The 26779-nt window shown below is 37.2% G+C and overlaps 3 protein-coding genes across 6 annotated transcripts; 1 reads left to right on the plus strand and 2 right to left on the minus strand.

Annotated features, from left to right (window-relative positions):
• Positions 1-1977: 1977 nt before the first annotated feature.
• LOC122983235 (succinate dehydrogenase [ubiquinone] iron-sulfur subunit, mitochondrial-like) lies at positions 1978-5876 on the plus strand. Its single transcript, XM_044353032.1, has 8 exons — positions 1978-2131; positions 3276-3409; positions 3498-3583; positions 3747-3883; positions 4065-4181; positions 4430-4531; positions 5189-5311; positions 5402-5876. The coding sequence occupies exons 1-8, from the start codon at positions 2066-2068 to the stop codon at positions 5480-5482; spliced, it is 846 nt and encodes a 281-aa protein (XP_044208967.1). The 5' UTR covers positions 1978-2065; the 3' UTR covers positions 5483-5876.
• Positions 5877-8807: 2931 nt separating this feature from the next.
• Positions 8808-13981, minus strand: LOC122983234 (cell surface glycoprotein CD200 receptor 1-B-like). 4 transcript variants are annotated; one of them, XM_044353030.1, is made up of 7 exons: positions 13683-13981; positions 13288-13344; positions 12198-12500; positions 9713-9982; positions 9430-9534; positions 9292-9331; positions 8808-9192 (listed from the first exon to the last, which is right to left on the minus strand). In XM_044353030.1, coding segments are annotated over exons 1-7 (846 nt in total). In that variant the 5' UTR covers positions 13753-13981; the 3' UTR covers positions 8808-9191. The 4 variants fall into 4 exon arrangements, with proteins under 4 accessions (XP_044208965.1, XP_044208964.1, XP_044208963.1 ...); XM_044353029.1 differs by lacking the exon at positions 12198-12500 and adding an exon at positions 10374-10676 and having other exon boundaries at positions 9190-9331; XM_044353028.1 differs by having other exon boundaries at positions 9190-9331.
• A 7973-nt stretch (positions 13982-21954) lies between these two features.
• On the minus strand, positions 21955-26049 carry LOC122983236 (cell surface glycoprotein CD200 receptor 2-like). The gene is made up of 7 exons (XM_044353033.1): positions 25796-26049; positions 25401-25457; positions 24316-24618; positions 23591-23860; positions 23308-23412; positions 23170-23209; positions 21955-23070 (listed from the first exon to the last, which is right to left on the minus strand). Exons 1-6 carry the CDS (start codon positions 25863-25865, stop codon positions 23193-23195), a joined length of 822 nt encoding a protein of 273 aa, XP_044208968.1. The 5' UTR covers positions 25866-26049; the 3' UTR covers positions 21955-23070; positions 23170-23192.
• Between the last annotated feature and the right edge of the window lie 730 nt (positions 26050-26779).

Here is a 26779-nt window from a genome sequence, read left to right on the forward strand (position 1 = left end):
TGTGAAAAAGAATTGACAGAAAGTTTTTCATAAACATGTCTTCATATATAGATCAAATGAAGAACAAGCACACTAATGGCTGAATTACTTCTAACACAGACTGCAGTAAAGGCTTTTTTGCAAAAGTGAGGAAAGTAACACTGGCAGAAGCCGTGAGAGAGGTTGAGTGTGAGTAAATTAACCAGTTGACCGATCAATGACGATGTTTTGATTGTTTTTCAAAAGGTAAAAATAATTAATTTCAAAATAACTTTTCTACTTGAAGTGAGAAAGACGAGAGCTTCAACCAACAAAAGCTATGTTGTGGCGATACTGTAAATTACTGTTTTTCACGTTTTCACAAATAGAATAAAGGTTTTCACAAATCTGAAACGGTGTGTTCAAGAGTCTCTGGCTTCCCTGGGATAATCTAGTCCAGATTGGACCAATATAGTGGTTTTTGATCTGGATCTGGTCTGGATCTGAAAAAATAGTGAAGTCGCCCTTTTTTTGGCATTGACGAATCGGAGGCTGACTTCAGCGTCGTCTTGTTGGATCAGAGTCAAGTTTACCAAAAGATGAAAGGAAAACTTCCGTTAAAAACGTTCAAAATAAAACAGTTATTGAGCAGCTCATTTATATAAAGTGACGTCATGGGAGGGGGAGGCTGTGGTGGATAAATTATAGATGCCCCATCTACAGCCTGTATGTGTAGTATATGTTCTGTTATTTAGACCATGTCTGTATATGGAAAAATGTATAGCGTTTTAAAACCTGGTCAGGTAGAAGTTACACTGTAAACATTCAACTCACAGTATGTTTGTTAGTTGAGTTTGTGTCTAAAATAATTAATTCAGGTAACAAATGTAACGCTTTAATTTTGAAAATGTGAAAGAATAAAATTTCTGGCATTCAGTAGCATCTGATATTGTTCAATACATCTGTTATAATAATTTAATTAATCAGAGGTGCATAATACACAAGGATAATTAGGCTGACAGTTTCACAGTTCATAAAGAAACGGACTCTCTGGACAGTCAGAAGTGAATGTTCAGCTTTATTGACCACGTGGACAAAGATTATTGATTAAATATTTAAACGTACATGAGAATAAGAACTTTAAATGCATTATCATCAAAACCGCTGACTGTGTACATCTCTGTTCAGTGTTGTCATGCATATTGAATGAGAACAGACGGGCAGTCATTACATCATTATGATACATTATGATACCCAAAATAGACATAATATAACTACATAGTCAGAGAGTGGCTCCTATCTGTTTTGGCCTTTATTAACGCCACATACAGTGAGAGGTCTATCATCAGTCATTGTTAGTAAAATCTAAGAGTGCAAAAACTTTATTTTTGCAGCAAAAAATTCAGTAACTGAATATTACAAGAAAAAACTACGGGTCAAGGTCATACTGAGTAACACTGTGTGCTCAGTACGACACAAACTCTGAAGTAGTTCATTATGATGTAATGAAATACTGAAAATGTATTGAAATTAAGAGAGAATTTATGACAAACTGCACAGTGTGATATATATACTCCAAAATGGAATAAATCCAGTAAAACTTGCAGAACATTTTTTAAATTGGTAAAAACGGTACAAGTTCACTATTATCAAATATGATAAAATTACAATCATAATAATCATTACAGAGTTTAAATGGATTATGCATAACAACATTATCACTGCATATTTTCAGCAATGGATATATGTAACTGACCCTCGTTCACAATGAGAGTTGTGAAAGACATATGCTGCGTTCACTTGCTGTCGGACATATACATTATTCACGGGTGAAGTTTACATTTACGACCCAGCTAAGTTTTAAAAAAAATATGTCTTTACATGTAAATAGGACCTCTCACTCGTCTCCAGCTGCAGCACAAAATATATACAGTAAGTGCACTGCTTTTGTTTTTCTGACGGTCTGATGAAAGAGCGGAGTGGAAGCACTTGAAGGCAACAGCCATGACGCACGCCTACGCTCTCCACGTCACGTGGCGCACATATAGAGACAGAAGTGCTACTCCGGGCTGAAGAGAAGATCCTATACCAACACTCAGATAGCAAGATGTCGGTGGTTTGTGTCGCTTTAAGTCGGAATGTTTTATCTGTGAGGAGCCCTGGGATGATGGTGGTGAGTTCAAAACCAGTTTTATTCAGTCTGTATTACTGTAAGAGCAGATACGCCCCATGAGGCTATTGTGAGAGATATACTGTATATATGCTTACAAATATGAGTTTGTGTTGATTTATTGACTTGTGAGTTTATTCTAGGCTACTGTATATTATCCCAAGAAGTGTGTGACACTTGCTGTGTTTAGAAATTACCTTTAACACACCCTGCTCCGAAGCTGTCTGTCTAACAATGTGACAGAATATTAAAGAAACCTATTCCAGTACTGGCTGCTTCTCTGTACAGCATGAATGAGATTAGTAACAAGTTAGATTAAGCAAAATAATCCATGTTTCATTGTCAATACGCTATAAGAAATGTGTGGTAAACCTCACCATTGTGAATGAGTTGAGTTGTTGTGCAACTCATCCTTCCTTCTAATAAATACTTGAATGTGAAGTTTTAGGGGTTTGTTTTAGCAGTTATGGTTAAAAAATATCTTTGTACTACTTATAAATATATAGAAATGTTAAAGTTGTTGCCCTTAAGTCCATATTTCTTTGTCCTGAAGGAGTCAGTTAGGTAACCAAAGACTCCCAAGTGATGTAACACTCATGTCAGTTCACCTGAGCTATCAGCAGGGGGAGACTGTGTACCATCTTATGCAAAAGGAGCATTCAGAATAATACTGTATACTGCTGTTTAGTGGCCATAACATGATATAATTCTAACATGATAGCGTGTTTCACAGATTGTAAGTGTTATACCTTGTATTCATTCTTGTCCAGTCTGTTTTTTTCTGCATACTTTGTTGGTTGTTTTGATTTTATGGTGTCTGCTGTTTAGTATAAAATGTTAATTTTCTTTTGATTAGTGTGATATAAATAAACTGTCATTATTGTTGTTGTTGGTATGAGTTGATGTGTTAGTCCTAGCAGTCTGCTGTAGCTGCAGGATAGAATTACCAAGTGCTTCCCAGTTTAGCCTTGGTGTTGTAACCAAAAGCCAGGTCACATTATGATGTGTTCCTTTGTACATAAGACATGCTTTTACTACTCCTCATAGTTTACTCTTACTTGAAAGAAAGTGCTTCAATGTATAATAAAGGAATATACTTAACATAATTCATATATACCACCTCTCTGGTTGATTGTCTGTGATGCAGATGGTGCGGCACGCTCAGACTGCAGCCGCTCCAGCTCCTGAACCAAGGATCAAGAAGTTCCAGATTTACCGCTGGGACCCTGACACCGCTGGAGACAAACCACGAATGCAGACATATGACATTGATCTCAACACGTAAGACATGACAAGCATTGTTGAGCGTCATTTGACTTTTTAATGTTATCAGTGTCATAATCTAATGGTACGTTCCTCTTGATATTAGCTGTGGTCCAATGGTTCTGGATGCCCTCATCAAGATCAAGAATGAGATTGACCCCACACTCACATTCAGACGCTCCTGCCGTGAGGGTAAGACATAAAAAACATTTGTATTCCACTTGCACATCATGATGTAATTATTTTCTATTCAGATTTCAAAAATAATCAAAGCAAAGGAAACATACTAACAGGATTATGTGAACCTTTGAACCAGATTTCAGTCACTAATTCCACTGATTGTGTATTTCTACAGGAATCTGCGGCTCGTGTGCCATGAACATCAATGGAGGCAACACACTGGCATGCCTTAACAAAATTGACGCCAACACAAGCAAACCTACCAAAATCTACCCGCTCCCACACATGTATGTGGTCAAGGATCTGGTGCCTGTAAGTACTGCGAGTGCAGAAAAAGTTAATTTACATGGTTGTATTTGAACGTGCCACAGCAGATGTTCATGAACATTAAAGTGTGATAATAAAGAGAATGACAATTAATTTAAAAGGCAGTTAATAATTGAACAGTAGACTCATATGTGGTGAATTTAGTTTTCTCTTGTTTCATTTCCAGGACATGAGCAACTTCTATGCACAGTACAAGTCCATTGAGCCTTACCTGAAAAAGAAGGATGAAGCTCAAGAAGGGAAGGAGCAGTATTTCCAGTCAGTGGAGGACAGGCAAAAACTGGTAAATAAACTTCTTTCTGTAACCAGTACATATTTCACACAAATGATACTGCCCATCCTCTGACCGCTGTGTTGGAGGTCTTCATATCTTGGCACCAGGAGTTAAACAGAGGAGGACGACTCTATAGCTCAGCCACAACGACATCACTGATACATCTGACTGATTAAACAATGCTAACCACAGAGCTTTTCAGCTCACCTGTCTTTTGGTAACATATCTGATGTATTACACTGTTTATAACCCAACAGGACGGCTTGTACGAGTGCATCCTCTGTGCTTGCTGCAGCACCAGCTGTCCCAGCTACTGGTGGAACGGAGACAAATATCTGGGACCTGCTGTGTTAATGCAGGTGGGTAAAGATGCTTTGAGAACATCCATCTTAAACATATTCAGCAATGAGATACATGTCCCAATAATTAAAAAGCTAAAAATGATTACTAGAATTAAAGTCCATAGCCACACTAGGGGCCTTGTGAGGCTGTAATGCTCATTACACCACAGAAACTTATATTTTATCTTACATCCCTACGACTACCACTAGTGGGGTAAATAATGTGAAGTTCAGCCTGAAGGTGGCGCCAGAGAAAAGGCCGTGTTGTTGATACATAATCAGATCCTCCGTTCAGTGGCCATTGTTGGACATCTCACATTCAGGTGTAATTTGTCAACCTCAGCTGTATTTCAGCTCAGTGTTGATGTTAAGGCTGGTATGTTAACATGCTGATGCTGGTGGCATTCAGCTTATTTCGTTCTCATTCATCTAAAAGTGCAGCTGAGGCAGATGCAAATTCAGTCGTGACTTTAAGAGGTATCATGTCAGGAAGTGAAGTGTTAGACAGGTGGAACATTTGACCTGCTGGTGGTTTTAATATATTTTTTGAGATATTTTACTCGGGTCAAGTTTTTGATAGATTTTTATAGCTGACACAAGACCCGATACACTTTTGTGACAAAATGATTCATGACTGAGCTGACAATTGTTGAACACAATGTTATTACTCCGCAGGCATACCGGTGGATGATTGACTCCCGTGATGAATTCACTGAGGAACGTCTGTCTAAACTTCAGGACCCCTTCTCTCTCTACCGCTGCCACACTATCATGAATTGCACTAAGACCTGCCCCAAGGTACTTAAAAAAAACATTCATACTCACATACACTCACAAAGTTAATACTGTTTTGGTTTCTCACTGTCTCTTAAACACATTGCTCCACAGGGGCTCAACCCGGGGAAGGCCATCGCAGAGATTAAGAAGATGATGGCAACATATAAAGAGAAGAAAGCAGCAGCTTCATGAACATCTGAAAATCCTACTGGCTCAAGATCCATTAATAAAAATAATAACACCTCAAACTGAGTTTAGAGGAAGAGAAGAGCCAAACAGGAACTTTTCATTGCACATCTTTAAGATTTGGGCACCTTTAATGATTTTCATGAGTGTGTGAGATGTGAGCGAGTGTGTGTGTGTGCGAGTGTGATTGTATAAGGATGAAGAAGATGGAAAAGGTGCTGGAAAGAGCGAGAAAGTAAGATAATTTGAGTGATGCAACATGTTGGACCACATTTCTTCTATTTGTCTGCATAGTGAAAATACTTGGCTCTGTTGTATTTACTCTCTTGGAAAAGCTGACACAATTGTATTCAGACTGTAAATATTTAAATATGTGTTCATTAAAGATGTGTTGAGCTCATTGTGAAATTTAAAAGTATGTTTTCAGATTAGGAAAGAACAAAGAACCCTTTTGTTGGTTGCCTTACAATTCAATAAGCTGGCTCCACACAAAAATAGATCATTCTTTAATAAGATCAATTAGGAGAACTCATTATAATGAAATATATTCATGCTATGACATTTTTATGATAATAACTTATCTTGTTCAATAATCTAAAAAAATGTCTTTGTATAATAACACTAACAATGGCTCCGTTCTATTCAGTGTCCCAGTAAACCATGACAGTATGAACAATACCAGCACCCTGAAACCTGTATTTTAAAAGCTTGTTATATTATCCGTTGTGTCAAATCTTCATCCGAAAAGTAACTAAAGCTGTCAAAGAAATATAGTGGAGTAGAAAGTACAATATTTCCCTCTGAAATGTAGTGGAGTGGAAGTATAAAGTAGCATAATTTAAAAATACTAAGCACCTCAAAATTGTACTTAAGTACAGCACTTGACTAAATGTACTTAGTTACTTTTCACTACTGTGTATGTCAGTCGATAATAACACATACTTATACATAATTATACTATTTGTAATGTGAAAGTGGCCCTTTTCACCTTATACATACATCTGACCTGTTGTAGTCTACAGTCATGCTAGTGGCTCAGTGAGCTGATGCTAACATGTTGATGGGTATAATGTTTTCTTTGTCTGGGAAAACATTTAAATGTTATGTTGATCTGAATGACTGTGTCCTCATTGTGATCTCATTTTTCCATTTGTTTTATAATCAGGATAAAGAAGATAAGGAAAGGTAACAGTACATTTATAATACTATTAAGTATATAAAAACCACACACAGCACAGCATTTAGTATTTATTTAGTACGTATTGACATTTTCTCTTTCAGGGGATTCTGCAGATGATAAAAGCAGCACAAATAATAACCTCACATCACATCAATGTGAAGTTTATTATTGATGAGCATAAATATTCATTGCTATCAGTATCATGAGTGTGTTGGAGAGCTTTTATGATAGAATTGCATACTGGGTGAACATAAGAGTGAGGCCTCTGTTGAAGCTACATGAAACTGTGCAGCTGTTTCACCTGCAGAAAGTCATAGCCGCTAACCACATGCCATACCACACCATATCACACGTTCTAGTTGCAGAAGCACTGTATGAAAAAGTAGAATAATTGAAGTGTAACATATGTTTAGGACAGAGGAATTACCATCACACTGTTATAACAGCCTAACCAGGACGTAACATACACCTCTATTGACCACAGCAGCACCAAAGAATCGAGAAGAACCGGAGCTACCACTGATGACAACTGTAACTATGCCACAGTTAATATACCAGCAGCACTTCAACCACAACCTGTATCGTTGATGAACTTGCAGACAATTATGTATTTATGAGGTAAACAGAAACGAGGAAAAGTTCATTTGAGCTTTAATGTGAGACGCAGGACTGGTTGATAATATCACAAACAACAGAAAGTGTCTAATATATTGTGAAGGTGTGCAAGAAGTTTGTAGTTGAACTGCCAATCAAAGCTTAATCCTCAAATAGGAAAATCTTGTAAAATGAAACACAAAAACGTCCACAGACAACAGCAACTGGTTGTGGAAACATGAAGCCCAGAGCCGTTTCTCTCCTGAACACAACTGTGCCTAACTTTTTATTTGCAGACACAAGTCAACAAAATAGGTGTAGTCAGTGTTTTTGCTCCTAAGAACTATCCCACACCAACCAATTATACTATTAAATAGATATTTAAGTTTGAAAACAGCAAGATGAGTAGTTTCTGACAAACTACAGCTAGTTACACCACGACCTGAATGACTCACAATCTTGATGTATTCAGTGTGTCGCTTTCAGTCACCAAAGTCAGAAAAGCTGAACTTAGAGAATGAAAAATTTTAGCTGCCTAGACTTGTCTTAATTAACGTTGTTTACAGGCTCAACTGTTTGTGCTTCTGCCACATTATCCAGTTCATGATGGAGAATGTAGTTTGTAGTTATTCTGTTGTTGCATTTCTAAAAATATTTGAAAGAAGTCATGGTAATAATCTCTTCAATTTAAAGTCAAACTTTTAAGGTTCTTTGCTGCAATTGAAATCTAAGAATCTATATGTGCAGGTGTGTTAAGATCTGTGGACAGAAATACATTTGTGAGGCTGAAACAAAACAGTTTCCTCTTCTGCTCTATATGTACAACTAAATAATCAGTGTGAGGGTAAGATAAGTTATAGCGCTGCAGCCTGTGATTTAATAATAGCGTTCAAATGGAAGTCTAGACACTGGCTGTGCACTAGGCTGTAACACTTTATGATAAGGATATAAATAGTATACTTAGGAAATGATTCATGATGATTTCATGCATAAATTAATACAGGATGTATCATGAAGTCCTGTTGCTCACAATGAACACATGATCAAATCACTATGACTTTATGTTATAGTAGTTTACACTTAAAAGTCAATTAATGAATATTAATTCACGGTTACTTTATATCTTAACTGTTTTTATACCCACAGTTACTGTGAGTATAAGATTGAAGCATTATACAACCTGATCATGTACATTACATCCATCTAGTGCTGCTGGCTTGTAAATGTGGCATAAAGAGCATTCATTGGTTCGTGCAGCAACATGTAGATGTTTGTGTCTGACTACCAGTTTGATGAAATAAAAACGCAGCTTCATAGAGGCTGATCAAATGCACAGATATAAAACGCCCTTTACTATAAGTGCAATTCAGCTGATTTGGTAGCATATCAATATCAATATTTATTAATTGACAATCTATTTAATGTTAACTGATCAAATAAAGTCATAGTGACTTGATCACTTGGTAACTGTGATCAACAGGAATTCATCCTGCATTAATCCATTCATTAAATCATCATGACTCACATTAGTTGAGCATTAGTTTAGTATATGAGTTGAGTTTACAGTCATTGTGAGAATACATTCAGAAACTCACTATTTATTTAGATTATTACCCTGTGCTGATAATCATCAATTATGTGACAAAAGGTGGATGTTAAACCGAGTGTCTGTCGCCTTTTTGCTGAATGTCAGTCAAGTTTATCAGGACAGAATTCAACTGTGAGGCTCCGTCTCTTGTTTGAAATCTTTCATCTCACTCTTCTCTCTGGTTACCATTTCACCATTTCTCAATTTCATAGCCTTCAGTTTCTCACAGAGTGCCATGTGCATTTAAGTGTGTGTGTGTGTGTGTGTGTGTGTGCGATGCAAGTGCAGGATTTTTATGAGTTATAGAGAGTTGACACGTTGAACATAGCTGACATGTGGCTCCACATCATCTGTCTGGGGGAAGCAGAGAGGTGTCATGAACAAAACTCAACAAAGTGCAGTTAAACACACAGAACTCAAAAATGTTGAGTATGTAACAGAAAGATTACCTACCAGCAGAGATTTGGATTATGTGTCTCCCTGCCTGCAACACCTGGAGAAGGGAAAAATACACAAACCAGCTAAATTACTTGACAGAAAAGCTCACAAGTAGTTCATCTAATTAATCATTTATCAAATGAAAATTCTTACCACAGCATCTTAGTTTCTTTTTTGCAAAGAATAAGATTACAGCCAAAACTGCAACGATTATCACAACTATACGGATGGACATCATAGTAAAATGAGGACGTGTAGCTAAAGAAAAAACAGTAAAGGTTTGTCAGTAATCCACTGGACATCAACACTACACATGACATCTATTTATGAAGTTATTAATACCACTATATATAAAAAAACACCTAGTCAGAAACATAAGCAAACATATTTCTTCTGCGCTAAAAAACAAAGCTTAAACATTTTCTCTTGTACTGACCTGCTGTGAGCTTTGGTACCAAAGTTTTCTCCTCTTCCCAGTACGTGTGTCTGACTGTGCAGCTCAGGTTTTTTGGATCCATGTTCTCAGGGAGTTCCAGGTGGCTTTCTACTGTAAAGAATCCATCTGAGCCAGACCAGGTTTTCAAAGATGATGAATTTTCTAGATGGCTCCAGCTGATGCTGGCAGCAGGTTTTCCTCTTTCAGCTTTGCACACAGCCACCATCTTGTTGCCCTTCCACTCTAACCAGGCTGATATACTGGGAGGAGCTGAACCAGTGAAGACAAAACAGGAGACATGAAACTTGCTGAGCGGTTTTCATTTCCTGTATTAAAAGGATTAAAATGTAACCAGGATGTTGTGTCATGAAACGCATATTGATGTTGGATTATTCACAAATCAGTTTTGAGTGTTTTAAGTGTTTTAAGAAACGGTACTGTCCCCCGTTATGTTTGCAACAGAAGACTAAGCAGCAGATATTTCAAAATCTATGCACGTAAAACTAATACAAGCTACATGAGTTGAAGTGTGCAGAATTTTCTGTATTATTAACTCTTATGAGTGGGATTTAAGTGAAATGACCCTTTAACATTTTATACCTCTTGGCTAGATGATTCTTGCCAGTCAGCTGTCCCAGTGAGGAGAAAAATGAAGTCTTACCTATGATATCCACGTTGATCTTATGAGCATCACTTCCTCCTATATAAACCATCTCACACTGGTAGACCCCAACATCATCATTTGAGAAGTTTGGGATGTGCAGGTATACAGCTGTGGGTGTATATCGGAGAGACTTGCCATCGTTGCAGGAGTCTTCACTTTGGCCATCATTGTTGTGGGCGATACTGCACTGTTTGTATTTCAACTCTATTTTCCAGAGTACAAACATCACCTCACTCCTCGGTTCATTGCTGCATGTCAGGCCAACATCACTCCCCAGATTGAAAGATGCATTTCTAACAACTGAAAAAAAGGCAAAGATAGTTGCTTTATTTTTACACATAATGCTGCAATGATTTAATTATTTGGGTTCATTCTGTCATAAAACAAAATACTAATTACACAGGTCCTAATATACACAAAAAAACATGAAAAATCAGAAGCAAAAGGATCCAATCCTGCATGAGACACTGACACGCAAAGAAAAAACGTAAAGTTTGATGAAATAAAATAAAATAAAACAAACTTTATGAAACAGGATTTAAACTGGGCTATGACAGTTTACAAATAAATCATACTAGTACTGACAATAAAACTGGAAATATGTTATGAAGCTTTGTCCCATGAAGAAACCTTCATATCATCCCAAAGTGATTAAATGTAATTCAAAATCAAGTCAAACTCACCACCTGTAATCTTTCAAAACGGAGTTATTTTAAGAATAATGAGGCACAGCTAACAACACTCAAATGTGTATTTTAAGAGACACTGAATGATAAGAGGTCTGTAATATTTTTTTCAAATTGGACAAACATCGGACATTTGGCAGCCTTGTCATATTTTATACTAATCGTACAAAATAAACAAAAAATAATGAGAAAATAAGCACATTAAATCACAATAAATCTAACCTAGAAGAGGAAGTGCTACCTCATCGTCCTCTCCATGGATATATTATAAGAGCTGGATACAAGACTAAAAATGGCGTGTAGCTAAAGAAAAAACAGTAAAGGTTTGTCAGTAATCCACTGGACATCAACACTACACATGACATCTATTTATGAAGTTATTAATACCACTACATATAAAAAACACCTAGTCAGAAACATAAGCAAACATATTTCTTCTGCGCTAAAAAACAAAGCTTAAACATTTTCTCTTGTCCTGACCTGCTGTGAGCTTTGGTACCAAAGTTTTCTCCTCTTCCCAGTACGGGTATCTGACTGTGCAGCTCAGGTTTTTTGGATCCATGTTCTCAGGGAGTTCCAGGTGGCTTTCTACTGTAAAGAATCCATCTGAGCCAGACCAGGTTTCCAAAAATGATGAATTTTCTAGATGGCTCCAGCTGATGCTGGCAGCAGGTTTTCCTCTTTCAGCTTTGCACACAGCCACCATCTTATTGCCCTTCCACTCTAACCAGGCTGATATACTGGGAGGAACTGAACCAGTGAAGACAAAACAGGAGACATGAAACTTGCTGAGCGGTTTTGATTTCCTGTATTAAAAGGATTAAAATGTAACCAGGATGTTGTGTCGTGAAACGCATATTGATGTTGGATTATTCACATATCAGTTTTGAGTGTTTTAAGTGTTTTAAGAAACGGTACTGTCCCCCGTTATGTTTGCAACAGAAGACTAAGCAGCAGATATTTCAAAATCTATGCACATAAAACTAATACAAGCTACATGAGTTGAAGTGTGCAGAATTTTCTGTATTATTAACGAGTGGGATTTAAGTGAAATGACCCTTTAACAAGTTACACCTCTTGGCTAGATGATTCTTGCCAGTCAGCTGTCCCAGTGAGGAGAAAAATGAGGTCCTACCTGTGATATCCACGTTGATCATATGAGCGTCAGCTCCTCCTATATAAACCGTCTCACACTGGTAGACCCCAACATCATCATTTGAGAAGTTTGGGATGTGCAGGTATAGAGCTGTGGGTGTATTTCGGAGAGATTTGCCATCGTTGCAGGAGTCTTCACTTTGGCCATCATTGTTGTGGGCGATACTGCACTCTTTGTATTTCAACTCTATTTTCCAGAGTACAAACATCACCTCACTCCTCGGTTCATTGCTGCATGTCAGGTTAACATCACTCCCCAGATTGAAAGATGCATTTCTGACAACTGAAAAAAGGCAAAGATAGTTGCTTTATTTTTACACATAATGCTGCAATGATTTAATTATTTGGGTTCATTCTGTCATAAAACAAAATACTAATTACACAGGTCCTAATATACACAAAAAAACATGAAAAATCAGAAGCAAAAGGATCCAATCCTGCATGAGACACTGACACGCAAAGAAAAAAATGTTAAGTTTGATGAAATAAAAGAAAATAAAACAAACTTTATGAAACAGGATTTAAACTGGGCTATGACAGTTTACAAATAAATCATACTAGTACTGACAATAAAACTGGAAATATGTTATGAAGCTTTGTCCCATGAAGAAACCTTCATATCATCCCAAAGTGACTAAATGTAATTCAAAATCAAGTCAAACTCACCACCTGTAATCTTTCAAAACAGAGTTATTTTAAGAATAATGAGGCACAGCTAACAACACTCAAATGTGTATTTTAAGAGACACTGAATGATAAGAGGTCTGTAATATTTTTTTTCAAATTGGACAAACATTGGACATTTGGCAGCCTCGTCATATTTTATACTAATCGTACAAAATAAACAAAAAATAAGGACTGAATCTTTCCTCTTCAGTCATAACTTGTTTCAAAAATATTTTTACATTATTATTCTTGATTTAAACTGAACTGAAAATAGATCAAATGTTTGAAATAAGAATTAATGGAAAGGAGAAGGGAAGATAAAAATGCATATTGTTGTGTTCAACCTCCAACATTTTACTCATACTACAAATTAAATGGAGAGAAAAGAGATTAAATGATTTTACCATAAACTTTAGGAGCAGATGAAGAAGTATTGAGCATCAAAGTGCTTTGAGGAGATCCTGAGAAAGTCAAGACAAATCAATTTATTTATACAGCACATTTAAAAACAACAAATGTTGACTGAAGTGCTTTACAGAAAGTTTAAATTATGGGATTATTTGATTGATGATTATAATTTTAAAAAACACCAGAATGATCAAATATAAACATAGAAATAAATATGAGAATATCAGTAAATAAATAAAGTACCACAAATGACACATTCATGCTGAAACTGCAGTTATGTCTGTGTTGTTTTGTATTTAAAAGCCATGTTTTTTATATTAGAGATGTATCCTCTCAAGGCTAAAACAATAATTAATTAAACCATGTGAAAAAAAGAGTACAATGTTCAAACCTGTGTCCAGACCCCATGTTTCACACACCGAGAAGATAATCACAGCAAAAATCCACATCATCTCCCTCATCTCCAGTTGTCCTCAGGTTCCTTTGTCAACTTGCTACCACAGTTAGACCAACACCAACTCAGGTCTGCTATGAAATCTTCAGTCCTGTAACGTCTACAGTAACGTCAGTCTCTATATTGCATAGTACTGCTTGTGCTCTCATGTCATTTACCCTACTCGTGCAATTTCACTTTCTCTATTTATATCAAACATAGACTCAGAGTTAAAGCAGGTTCTTAACTCCATGCAGACAAACTGTGAGTCCTTGACACTTCCCCACGTTACATACTTATAAAGGATGTGTGACTAACAGATTTTCACCAAACACCTTTTTTCTCCCACACAAAACACAAGATGCAAGTCACATGATCACCCTCTTCTTAGAATAAGAGGCAGGAAGCAGTTCTCAACAGTGTCAACCATTTCCTGACATGCAAACCAGGGAATTGAAACTGAAAACCACAACAGGTAAATACAGTTGGTTCTCAAGAAAAGTAGAAGTCACCTCACTAATGGTTAAAAATGACAATTATCAACATAAACCACCATGTTCTGAGCAGACACATTACAAACACTAACAAAACGTAACATATACATCTTGGAACAGTTATAAAACAGCAAACTTAAACTACTCAGTCCAGCACTAGGCCATCAACCCCTCCACATAACTGTCTTAATACCTTATTTTAATGCTATTAAAATAGCTACAGTACTGGCTACTGTGAGGCAAAGACTGTGCAATAGACATTTTCCCCATAAGATATTTTAACAGTAGAAAAAGCACAGGTATAAATAAAATTAATCGCAACTGAATTCCATTTAGCTGCTTCAGTTTCAGGGTCCTGGTATATTGTGCATGCTGGCTCACTGTCACGCTGTCATGACTACTGGGACACTTGAACATAAAGATGCAATATGTAAGAATCGTCAAACACTCCAAATCAATTGGGGGCAGCATATCACCAGAAAGTTGGAGTGTTACATTATGCTACATTAGTGCTGAATCAATAGTGCATTATCAGTGTTCTGTTAGCTAGCAAACTAGGTAACTAGGACTTTGACTATGTATGATAGCAATATCATTTCAGTGTTAACATTGAGCTAACGTTTGCTTGAATAAATCTAACCTTGAAGAGGAAGTGCTACCTCATCGTCCTCTCCATGGATGTATTATAAGAGCTGGATACAAGACTAAAAATGGCGCCCATTCAGTCCTATAGGAATTGCTTGGCTGGTGCATACACCAAAAAAAGTTTCTAGCTTCCAGGTTTGCTTCCGCGTTGTACAGTCCATTGAATATGCGCAGTAGTGTTTCCCCCACTGGCCCCGCCCGCAAGTTCCCGCTCGGCCCATAGATTTTATATTGTGATGACGTCACGGATTTTGAAATTGGAGGTGTCCTGACATCTCTTTTACAATGGTGGTCTATGGGGAAAATGCTTTTTGGGCCGCAGGGGCTGGGGCTAGCAGGTTCTCAGGCACTTGATAAGCTACTTTGTGTGTGGTTATGATCTGCAAGCTCTGTCTGGAGTTTGTGGTTTATGAGTACATCATGCAATGAGACATCTTGATGTTAAAGCTTTTCCACAACATTGCAAAAACTTCCAGCTGTGACATAATGCTGCTTTAGTCAGTTGTGTTCCTCATATCCAAAAAAAGGTTTAAAAATGTTGATAACACCAACTTTAGGGGAGAGAAAGAAAATACTCACTATGACACATGTGTAAATGTGTGTGTGCACAGTTTCCATTTGATAAAACTGACTTCCTGTTGATGTCAAAGTCAACCTGTTTGAGTTCCCAAAAATATGTCCTGAGGGGTATAGAGTATCTCATGTGAAAGTAAATGATAGACAAAGAATATTGTCAATGTTTTTATCTGCGGAGCAATCATTTGAAGCTTTTGTCAGGTAAAACATTAATATTTGTGGGAATAAATTAAATAAATGTTAATCGTATAAGTAGAATTTCCTCTCAAATATAAAAATACAGTATTCTGCCACCTCATCAAACTCCAAACTCATTTATCTCATATATACTCATGAATATCTACATATTTCAGATGTTTTCTTACTGTAAAATGAATATTGTGGCTATATACATATAGCTATATATAAGCTATAGCCAAGCACTTTATTATGATTACCTGTGCAATATAATGCATCCAATACAACAGCTCTGCCATAATTTTACATTTACAAAACTTACACATTTTCAGGTTTTGTTGACATTGTCAGAAAGTTGATAATTGTACTTTATATTTATTATTGAGGTCGTAGCAGGTGGTTGTGGTGTACCGGAGTGTTCCTAAAAATATGGCCCCCTCATGTATGTTAATGGGGTGGACAAAATATTAGGAACACTTTTCAATATATATGCACTCCAGTACAGGTCCACTAAGTTTAAAGTAGAATTTATATTGGAGCTTTTGTATTGGATTGCATTAAATTACACATTCTCCTAAGTGCTCAGTGACATGTATATATATATATACATATATACATATACACACACACATATATATATATACACACACATATATATATACACACAAACACACACACACACACACATATATATATATATATATATATACATATATATATACAGTACAGACCAAAAGTTTGGACACACCTTCTCATTCAAAGAGTTTTCTTTATTTTCATGACTATGAAAATTGTAGATTCACACTGAAGGCATCAAAACTATGAATTAACACATGTGGAATTATATACTTAACAAAAAAGTGTGAAACAACTGAAAATATGTCTTATATTCTAGTTTCTTCAAAGTAGCCACCTTTTGCTTTGATTACTGCTTCGCACACTCTTGGCATTCTCTTGATGAGCTTCAAGAGGTAGTCACCTGAAATGGTCTTCCAACAGTCTTGAAGGAGTTCCCAGAGACGCTTAGCACTTGTTGGTCCTTTTGCCTTCACTCTGCGGTCCAGCTCACCCCAAACCATCTCGATTGGGTTCAGGTCCAGTGACTGTGGAGGCCAGGTCATCTGGCGCAGCACCCCATCACTCTCCTTCTTGGTCAAATAGCCCTTACACAGCCTGGAGGTGTGTTTGGGGTCATTGTCCTGTTGAAAAATAAATGATGGTCCAACTAAACGCAAACCGGATGGAATAGCATGCCGCTGCAAGATGCTGTGGTAGCCATGCTGGTTCAGTATGCCTTCAATTTGGAATAAATCCCCAACAGTCTCACCAGCAAAGCACCCCCACACCATCACACCTCCTCCTCCATGCTTCACGGTGGGAACCAGGCATGTAGAGTCCATCCGTTCACCTTTTCTGCGTCGCACAAAGACACGGTGGTTGGAACCAAAGATCTCAAATTTGGACTCATCAGACCAAAGCACAGATTTCCACTGGTTTAATGTCCATTCCTTGTGTTCTTTAGCCCAAACAAGTCTCTTCTGCTTGTTGCCTGTCCTTAGCAGTGGTTTCCTAGCAGCTATTCTACCATGAAGGCCTGATTCACACAGTCTCCTCTTAGCAGTTGTTCTAGAGATGTGTCTGCTGCTAGAACTCTGTGTGGCATTGACCTGGTCTCTAATCTGAGCTGCTGTTAACCTGCGATGTCTGAGGCTGGTAACTCGGATGAACTTATCCTCCGCAGCAGAGGTGACTCTTGGTCTTCCTTTCCTGGGGCAGTCCTCATGTGAGCCAGTTTCTTTGTAGCGCTTGATGGTTTTTGCGACTGCACTTGGGGACACTTTCAAAGTTTTCCCAATTTTTCGGACTGACTGACCTTCAGTTCTTAAAGTAATGATGGCCACTCGTTTTTCTTTACTTAGCTGCTTTTTTCTTGCCATAATACAAATTCTAACAGTCTATTCAGTAGGACTATCAGCTGTGTATCCACCTGACTTCTGCACAACACAACTGATGGTCCCAACCCCATTTATAAGGCAAGAAATCCCACTTATTAAACCTGACAGGGCACACCTGTGAAGTGAAAACCATTTCAGGTGACTACCTCTTGAAGCTCATCAAGAGAATGCAGAGTGTGGGCAAAGCAGTAATCAGAGCAAAAGGTGGCTACTTTGAAGAAACTAGAATATAAGGCGTATTTTCAAGTTCTTTTACACTTTTTTGTTACGTACATATTTCCACATGTGTTAATTCATAGTTTTGATGCCTTCAGTGTGAATCAATAGTCATGAAAAGAAAGGAAACTCATTGAATGAGAAGGTGTGTCCAAACTTTTGGTCTGTACTGTATATATATATATATATACATATATATACACATATATACAGATGGGTGACAAATTAACGGAAAAACTGGTACAGGTCTGAATGCTTGACCCCTACTGTGAGGGGATCTGGTGGCTCTGTTATGCTTTGGGGGGCATTTTGCTGGCATGGTTAGGGTCCACTTATCCCCTTAGAGGGAAGGGTCACTGCAAATCAATACAAAGTTGTTCTGATTGATTACCTTTATCCTATGATGAAACATTTCTATCCTGATGGGAGTGGTCTCTTCCAGGATGATAATGTCCCCATTCACAGGGCACGAGGAGTCACTGAATGGTTTGATGAGTATGAAAATGATGTGAATCATATGCTATGGCCTTCACAGTCACCACATCTCAATCCAGCTGAACACCTATGAGAGATTTTGGACTGACATGTTAGCCAGCACTCTCTCTCATCAAAACACCACATGAGGGAATATCTTTTGGAAGAATGGTGTTCATCAGACTCGGCATTGATTGTACAGTCTCTGAACTCTTCTGGAGGGGGGCCAGCCAAATGTGCGTGCGCGTGACTGTCAAACTAGGCAGTTCTGATCAAATTTAAATCAAGAATGTGATACTGAATTGCCTATTTCCCGCCTCAAATGTTTTCAGAAACATATTTTAGTGTACTGTTTAGCTGTAAAGTGAGATTGTTTGTAAAGCGGGTCACCATGTTGAAAACACCAGAGCAAAAACCAAGCACCGCCCAAGAATGTTCATTCTGGATATCAAAATTGTAATTGTGGATATCTGAAATTAAAAGCCTAATACACATGAATGGCAAAAGTGACGTAATTTGTCCTAGAAAGAAGGTCATTGTGGGTAGCTGAAATCTTTTTTTACTTGACTAGAAAGAATGAATTACAGATATCTGCAGTATATATCCAGTCTCTCATTAAACGTTAAAACAACTTGCCATACTGCTCCAGTCCTTTTGGGTTAGTTTATCAACATTGGTCAACTACATGGGCATTTCACAAAGAACTTAAACTTTGCGCATATAAATAGAAGTGACTCTAGTCAGGGATTTAATTAACATATACCAACATTTGTTCTTCCAGCTGACAAGACAAGCCAAAACTATTGCCACACTATTGAGTTTCATTAATTAAAGGGAGAAAGTTGTGCACCTTTACTGAGGAACAGGCATGAATGCAGACACCAACCATACCATGGAGAGTAGATTCTTAATACCTGCACCTAGCAGACAGATAGACATTTGGTGTTTAAAGATGTAGGTTGTGAATTAATGATAAATGGTCTCCTCTATATTCATTAAAAATTGATTTTGAATTGAAAAATATTATGCTCAAACTTTATTTGCATGTACTCTACATCCTCCACAGGTTCTCATTCCTATCCAGAAGGTGAACAACAGACCATATGTGTGTTTTCATCAAGTCTCAATTATAGAAGAATTTCTTTAAACAGGAAAACTGTGATTCCTAATCTGTTCAAAGGAAAAGGACAAAAGTTAAATTATTATTATTTTTTAACATAATAGTTGCAATGTAAAATGTAAATTCACACCATTATATTAAAAAATACCCCTTGGCTGCACTAAAAGTGTCACCATTAATCAGAAAAGATCTTAACCAGTTTACATTGAAATCAATGGGTTGGAAAACATGAAATTCTTTCTTTTCCCCAGCGACTCAAAAATTCAACAGGTTGCCATTTGTGCTTTAATACTGCCATCTAGTGGGCAAACACACCATATTACAGGAATATGTCAAGTATAATACTGTATGCAAGCTGCAAAAATGCAGATGTTAATAATGTCACCATAAATCAATATTATTTCTTAACCTCAATTCACACAAGGTAGGTTGAGTCAGGAATTGTTTTCTCTCTTGCAATGATTGTAGGGTTTCCCCTCAGAAACTGATTAAGTGGTAGCACCCAATTTTAAAGGCCTTAAGACGTTCAAAATGGACGTGTTAGGGTATTTTCTGTTGTCTTAAGACGTACAAATCTGACTAATGCGTCACCAGCAAGGACATAACAGGAAAATACCTCATCAATGCAGGACATGGTGGTTGTTTTGGTGACAGTGCGCCAACACTTAATGACTTTTTCCTGCCAATCTGAACAGTTGGAAGCCTGTACATGTAAATTCGTTCTTGAAACATTTTTGTTTACTTAGCTAGCCAAACAAATGTGCAAAACAAATGTGGTGCTTTTCTGGCGACAGACTGATGTAATAACTGTGGGCCCTTGGACGTTCTAACGGAAGCGACGTAGGCAGTAACGTAACAAGTGGTCAGCTGGACCTTGGAGACACATGATAGACACAGGTGTGAACGGCGATGTGTCTCGGCCTCGTGCATCAGTATCAGATGCTGAGGGACATGACAAAGTGGCACTATGTGACGTCCTGGGAATGACAACAGGTAAGAGGGACCTGGATGCAGACAAAATGGTGGACATGAAGGCAGACATCTTGGACCTCTGCCTCCACAGTTGTCAGTAAGTCACGTGACCTTAGCAGTGGAAGTTTGTCGTCTTTGTGTCATTTTTGTGTGAACATTGCCGTTGCACATGTGGCAGAAAAGGCGAGAAGGCGGGAGGACTTTACAGCAGTAAGGTATCAAGTCTATTAAGGATCGTTAAAAGAATTTGTTGGCTTTTCTGAGGTTTTATTCAATGTTGGCTATCAAACTTTAATATATCATACCAAGATGTCTGCCTCTGTCTGCAGCTTGATACCCTTGGAACAGGTTGGTTTGTGAAGTACATACACAATTCAAAAATCCAGCTGGCTCAAGATCCATTAATAACACCTCAAACTGAGTTTAGAGGAAGAGAAGAGCCAAACAGCAACTTTTCATTGCACATCTTTAAGATTTGGGCACCTTTTAATGATTTTCATGAGTGTGTGAGATGTGAGCGAGTGTGTGTGTGTGCGAGTGTGATTGTATAAGGATGAAGAAGACAGAAAAGGTGCTGGAAAGAGCGAGAAAGTAAGATAATTTGAGTGTTGCAACATGTTGGACCACATTTCTTCTATTTGTCTGCATAGTGAAAATACTCGGCTCTGTTGTATTTACTCTCTTGGAAAAGCTGACACAATTGTATTCAGACTGTAAATATTTAAATATGTGTTCATTAAAGATGTGTTGAGCTCATTGTGAAATTTAAAAGTATGTTTTCAGATTAGGAAAGAACAAAGAACCCTTTTGTTGGTTGCCTTACAATTCAATAAGCTGGCTCCACACAAAAATAGATCATTCTTTAATAAGATCAATTAGGAGAACTCATTATAATGAAATATATTCATGCTATGACATTTTTATGATAATAACTTATCTTGTTCAATAATCTAAAAAAATGTCTTTGTATAATAACATTAACAATGGCTCCGTTCTATTCAGTGTCCCAGTAAACCACGACAGTATGAACAATACCAGCACCCTGAAACCTGTATTTTAAAAGCTTGTTATATTATCCGTTGTGTCAAATCTTCATCTGAAAAGTAACTAAAGCTGTCAAAGAAATATAGTGGAGTAGAAAGTACATTATTTCCCTCTGAAATGTAGTGGAGTGGAAGTATAAAGTAGCATAATTTAAAAATACTAAGCACCTCAAAATTGTACTTAAGTACAGCACTTGAATAAATGCACTTAGTTACTTTTCACTACTGTGTATGTCAGTCGATAATAACACATACTTATACATAATTATACTATTCGTAATGTGAAAGTGGCCCTTTTCACCTTATACATACATCTGACCTGTTGTATTCTACAGTCATGCTAGTGGCTCAGTGAGCTGATGCTAACATGTTGATGGGTATAATGTTTTCTTTGTCTGGGAAAACATTTAAATGTTATGTTGATCTGAATGACTGTGTCCTCATTGTGATCTCATTTTTCCATTTGTTTTATAATCAGGATAAAGAAGATAAGGAAAGGTAACAGTACATTTATAATACTATTAAGTATATAAAAACCACACACAGCACAGCATTTAGTATTTATTTAGTACGTATTGACATTTTCTCTTTCAGGGGATTCTGCAGATGATAAAAGCAGCACAAATAATAACCTCACATCACATCAATGTGAAGTTTATTATTGATGAGCATAAATATTCATTGCTATCAGTACCATGAGTGTGTTGGAGAGCTTTTATGATAGAATTGCATACTGGGTGAACATAAGAGTGAGGCCTCTGTTGAAGCTATATGAATCTGTGCAGCTGTTTCACCTGCAGAAAGTCATAGCCGCTAACCACATGCCATACCACACCATATCACACGTTCTAGTTGCAGAAGCACTGTATGAAAAAGTAGAATAATTGAAGTGTAACATATGTTTAGGACAGAGGAATTACCATCACACTGTTATAACAGCCTAACGAGGACGTAACATACACCTCTATTGACCACAGCAGCACCAAAGAATCAGGAAGAACCGGAGCTACCACTGATGACAACTGTAACTATGCCACAGTTAATATACCAGCAGCACTTCAACCACAACCTGTATCGTTGATGAACTTGCAGTCGATTATGTATTTATGAGGTAAACAGAAATGAGGAAAAGTTCATTTGAGCTTTAATGTAAGACGCAGGACTGGTTGATAATATCACAAACAACAGAAAGTGTCTAATATATTGTGAAGGTGTGCAAGAAGTTTGTAGTTGAACTGCCAATCAAAGCTTGATCCTCAATTAGGAAAATCTTGTAAAATGAAACACAAAAACGTCCACAAACAACAGCAACTGGTTGTGGAAACATGAAGCCCAGAGCCGTTTCTCTCCTGAACACAACTGTGCCTAACTTTTTATTTGCAGACACAAGTCAACAAAATAGGTGTAGTCAGTGTTTTTGCTCCTAAGAACTATCCCACACCAACCAATTATACTATTAAATAGATATTTAAGTTTGAAAACAGCAAGATGAGTAGTTTCACCATTTCTCAATTTCATAGTCTTCAGTTTCTCACAGAGTGCCATGTGCATTTAAGTGTGTGTGTGTGTGTGTGTGTGTGTGTGTGTGTGTGTGCGATGCAAGTGCAGGATTTTTATGAGTTATAGAGAGTTGACACGTTGAACATAGCTGACGTGTGGCTCCACATCATCTGTCTGGGGGAAGCAGAGAGGTGTCATGAACAAAACTCAACAAAGTGCAGTTAAACACACAGAACTCAAAAATGTTGAGTATGTAACAGAAAGATTACCTACCAGCAGAGATTTGGATTATGTGTCTACCTGCCTGCAACACCTGGAGAAGGGAAAAATACACAAACCAGCTAAATTACTTGACAGAAAAGTTCACAAGTAGTTCATCTAATTAATCATTTATCAAATGAAAATTCTTACCACAGCATGTTAGTTTCTTTTTTGCAAAGAATAAGATTCCAGCCAAAACTGCAACGATTATCACAATTATACAGATGGACATCATAGTAAAATGAAGACGTGTAGCTAAAGAAAAAACAGTAAAGGTTTGTCAGTAATCCACTGGACATCAACACTACACATGACATCTATTTATGAAGTTATTAATAACACTATATATAAAAAAACACCTAGTCAGAAACATAAGCAAACATATTTCTTCTGTGCTAAAAAACAAAGCTTAAACATTTTCTCTTGTCCTGACCTGCTGTGAACTTTGGTACCAAAGTTTTCTCCTCTTCCCAGTACGTGTGTCTGACTGTGCAGCTCAGGGTTTTTGGATCCATGTTCTCAGGGAGTTCCAGGTGGCTTTCTACTGTAAAGAATCCATCTGAGCCAGACCAGGTTTCCAAAAATGATGAATTTTCTAGATGGCTCCAGCTGATGCTGGCAGCAGGTTTTCCTCTTTCAGCTTTGCACACAGCCACCGTCTTATTGCCCTTCCACTCTAACCAGGCTGATATACTGGGAGGAGCTGAACCAGTAAAGACAAAACAGGAGACATGAAACTTGCTGAGCGGTTTTCATTTCCTGTATTAAAAGGCACAAAAAAAAGCCCCTAGCCATGCTTGTTCTAATTTTGCTTTGCTTGCTTTTTCACTATTTCTTACACTGAGTATAAACTAGTTCCAGATTAAAATGTAACCAGGATGTTGTGTCATGAAACGCATATTGATGTTGGATCATTCACATATCAGTTTTGAGCGTTTTAAGTGTTATGTTTGCAACAGAAGACTAAGCAGCAGATATTTCAAAATCTATGCACATAAAACTAATACAAGCTACATGAGTTGAAGTGTGCAGAATTTTCTGTATTATTAACTCTAATGAGTGGGATTTAAGTGAAATGACCCTTTAACATTTTATACCTCTTGGCTAGATGATTCTTGCCAGTCAGCTGTCCCAGTGAGGAGAAAAATGAAGTCTTACCTGTGATTTCCACATTGATCATATGAGCGTCAGCTCCTCCTCTATAAACCGTCTCACACAGGTAGACCCCAACATCATCATTTGAGAAGTTTGGGATGTGCAGGTATAGAGCTGTGGATGTATTTCGGAGAGACTTGCCATCGTTGCAGGAGTCTGTACTTTGGCCATCATTGTTGTGGGCGATACTGCACTCTTTGTATTTCAACTCTATTTTCCAGAGTACAAACATCACCTCACTCCACGGTTCATTGCTGCATGTCAGGCCAACATCACTCCCCAGATTGAAAGATGCATTTCTGACAACTGAAAAAAAGGCAAAGATAGTTGCTTTATTTTTACACATAATGCTGCAATGATTTAATTATTTGGGTTCATTCTGTCATAAAACAAAATACTAATTACACAGGTCCTAATATACACAAAAAAACATGAAAAATCAGAAGCAAAAGGATCCAATCCTGCATGAGACACTGACACGCAAAGAAAAAAATGTTAAGTTTGATGAAATAAAAGAAAATAAAACAAACTTTATGAAACAGGATTTAAACTGGGCTATGACAGTTTACAAATAAATCATACTAGTACTGACAATAAAACTGGAAATATGTTATGAAGCTTTGTCCCATGAAGAAACCTTCATATCATCCCAAAGTGATTAAATGTAATTCAAAATCAAGTCAAACTCACCACCTGTAATCTTTCAAAACAGAGTTATTTTAAGAATAATGAGGCACAGCTAACAACACTAAAATGTGTATTTTAAGAGACACTGAATGATAAGAGGTCTGTAATATTTTTTTCAAATTGGACAAACATTGGACATTTGGCAGCCTCGTCATATTTTATACTAATCGTACAAAATAAACAAAAAATAAGGACTGAATCTTTCCTCTTCAGTCATAACTTGTTTCAAAAATATTTTTACATTATTATTCTTGATTTAAACTGAAAATAGATCAAATGTTTGAAATAAGAATTAATGGAAAGGAGAAGGGGAGATAAAAATGCATATTGTTGTGTTCAACCTCCAACATTTTACTCATACTGCAAATTAAATGGAGAGAAAAGAGATTAAATGATTTTACCATAAACTTTAGGAGCAGATGAAGAAGTATTGAGCATCAAAGTGCTTTGAGGAGATCCTGAGAAAGTCAAGACAAATCAATTTATTTATACAGCACATTTAAAAACAACAAATGTTGACTGAAGTGCTTTACAGAAAGTTTAAATTATGGGATTATTTGATTGATGATTATAATTTAAAAAAACACCAGAATGATCAAATATAAACATAGAAATAAATATGAGAATATCAGTAAATAAATAAAGTACCACAAATGACACATTCATGCTGAAACTGCAGTTATGTCTGTGTTGTTTTGTATTTAAAAGCCATGTTTTTTATATTAGAGATGTATCCTCTCAAGGCTAAAACAATAATTAATTAAACCATGTGAAAAAAAGAGTACAATGTTCAAACCTGTGTCCAGACCCCATGTTTCACACACCGAGAAGATAATCACAGCAAAAATCCACATCATCTCCCTCATCTCCAGTTGTCCTCAGGTTCCTTTGTCAACTTGCTACCACAGTTAGACCAACACCAACTCAGGTCTACTATTAAATCTTCAGTCCTGTAACGTCTACAGTAACGTCAGTCTCTATATTGCATAGTACTGCTTGTGCTCTCATGTCATTTACCCTACTCGTGCAATTTCACTTTCTCTATTTATATCAAACATAGACTGAGAGTTAAAGCAGGTTCTTAACTCCATCCAGACAAACTGTGAGTCCTTGACACTTCCCCATGTTACATACTTATAAAGGATGTGTGACTAACGGATTTTCACCTAAACATCGGCCTTTTTTCTCCCACACAAATACAAGATGCAAGTCACATGATCACCCTCTTCTTAGAATAAGAGGCAGGAAGCAGTTCTCAACAGTGTCAACCATTCCCTGACATGCAAACCAGGGAATTGAAACTGAAAACCACAACAGGAAAATACAGTTGGTTCTCACGAAAAGTAGAAGTGACCTCACTAATGGTTAAAAATGACAATTATCAACATAAACCACCATGTTCTGAGCAGACACATTACAAACACTAACAAAACGTAACATATACATCTTGGAACAGTTATAAAACAGCGAACTTAAACTACTCAGTCCAGCACTGGGCCATCAACCCCTCCACATAACTGTCTTAATACCTTATTTTAATGCTATTGAAATAGCTACAGTACTGGCTACTGTGAGGCAAAGACTGTGCAATAGACATTTTCCCCATAAGATATTTTGACAGTAGAAAAAGCACAGGTATAAATAATAAAATTAATCGCAACCGAATTCCATTTAGCTGCTACAGTTTCAGGGTCCTGGTATATTGTGCATGCTGGCTCACTGTCACGCTATCATGACTACTGGGACACTTGAACATAAAGATGCAATATGTAAGAATCGT

The sequence above is a fragment of the Thunnus albacares genome, chromosome 5 (assembly GCF_914725855.1).
Source record: "Thunnus albacares chromosome 5, fThuAlb1.1, whole genome shotgun sequence".
In the NCBI taxonomy this organism is placed as follows: Eukaryota; Metazoa; Chordata; class Actinopteri; order Scombriformes; family Scombridae; genus Thunnus; species Thunnus albacares.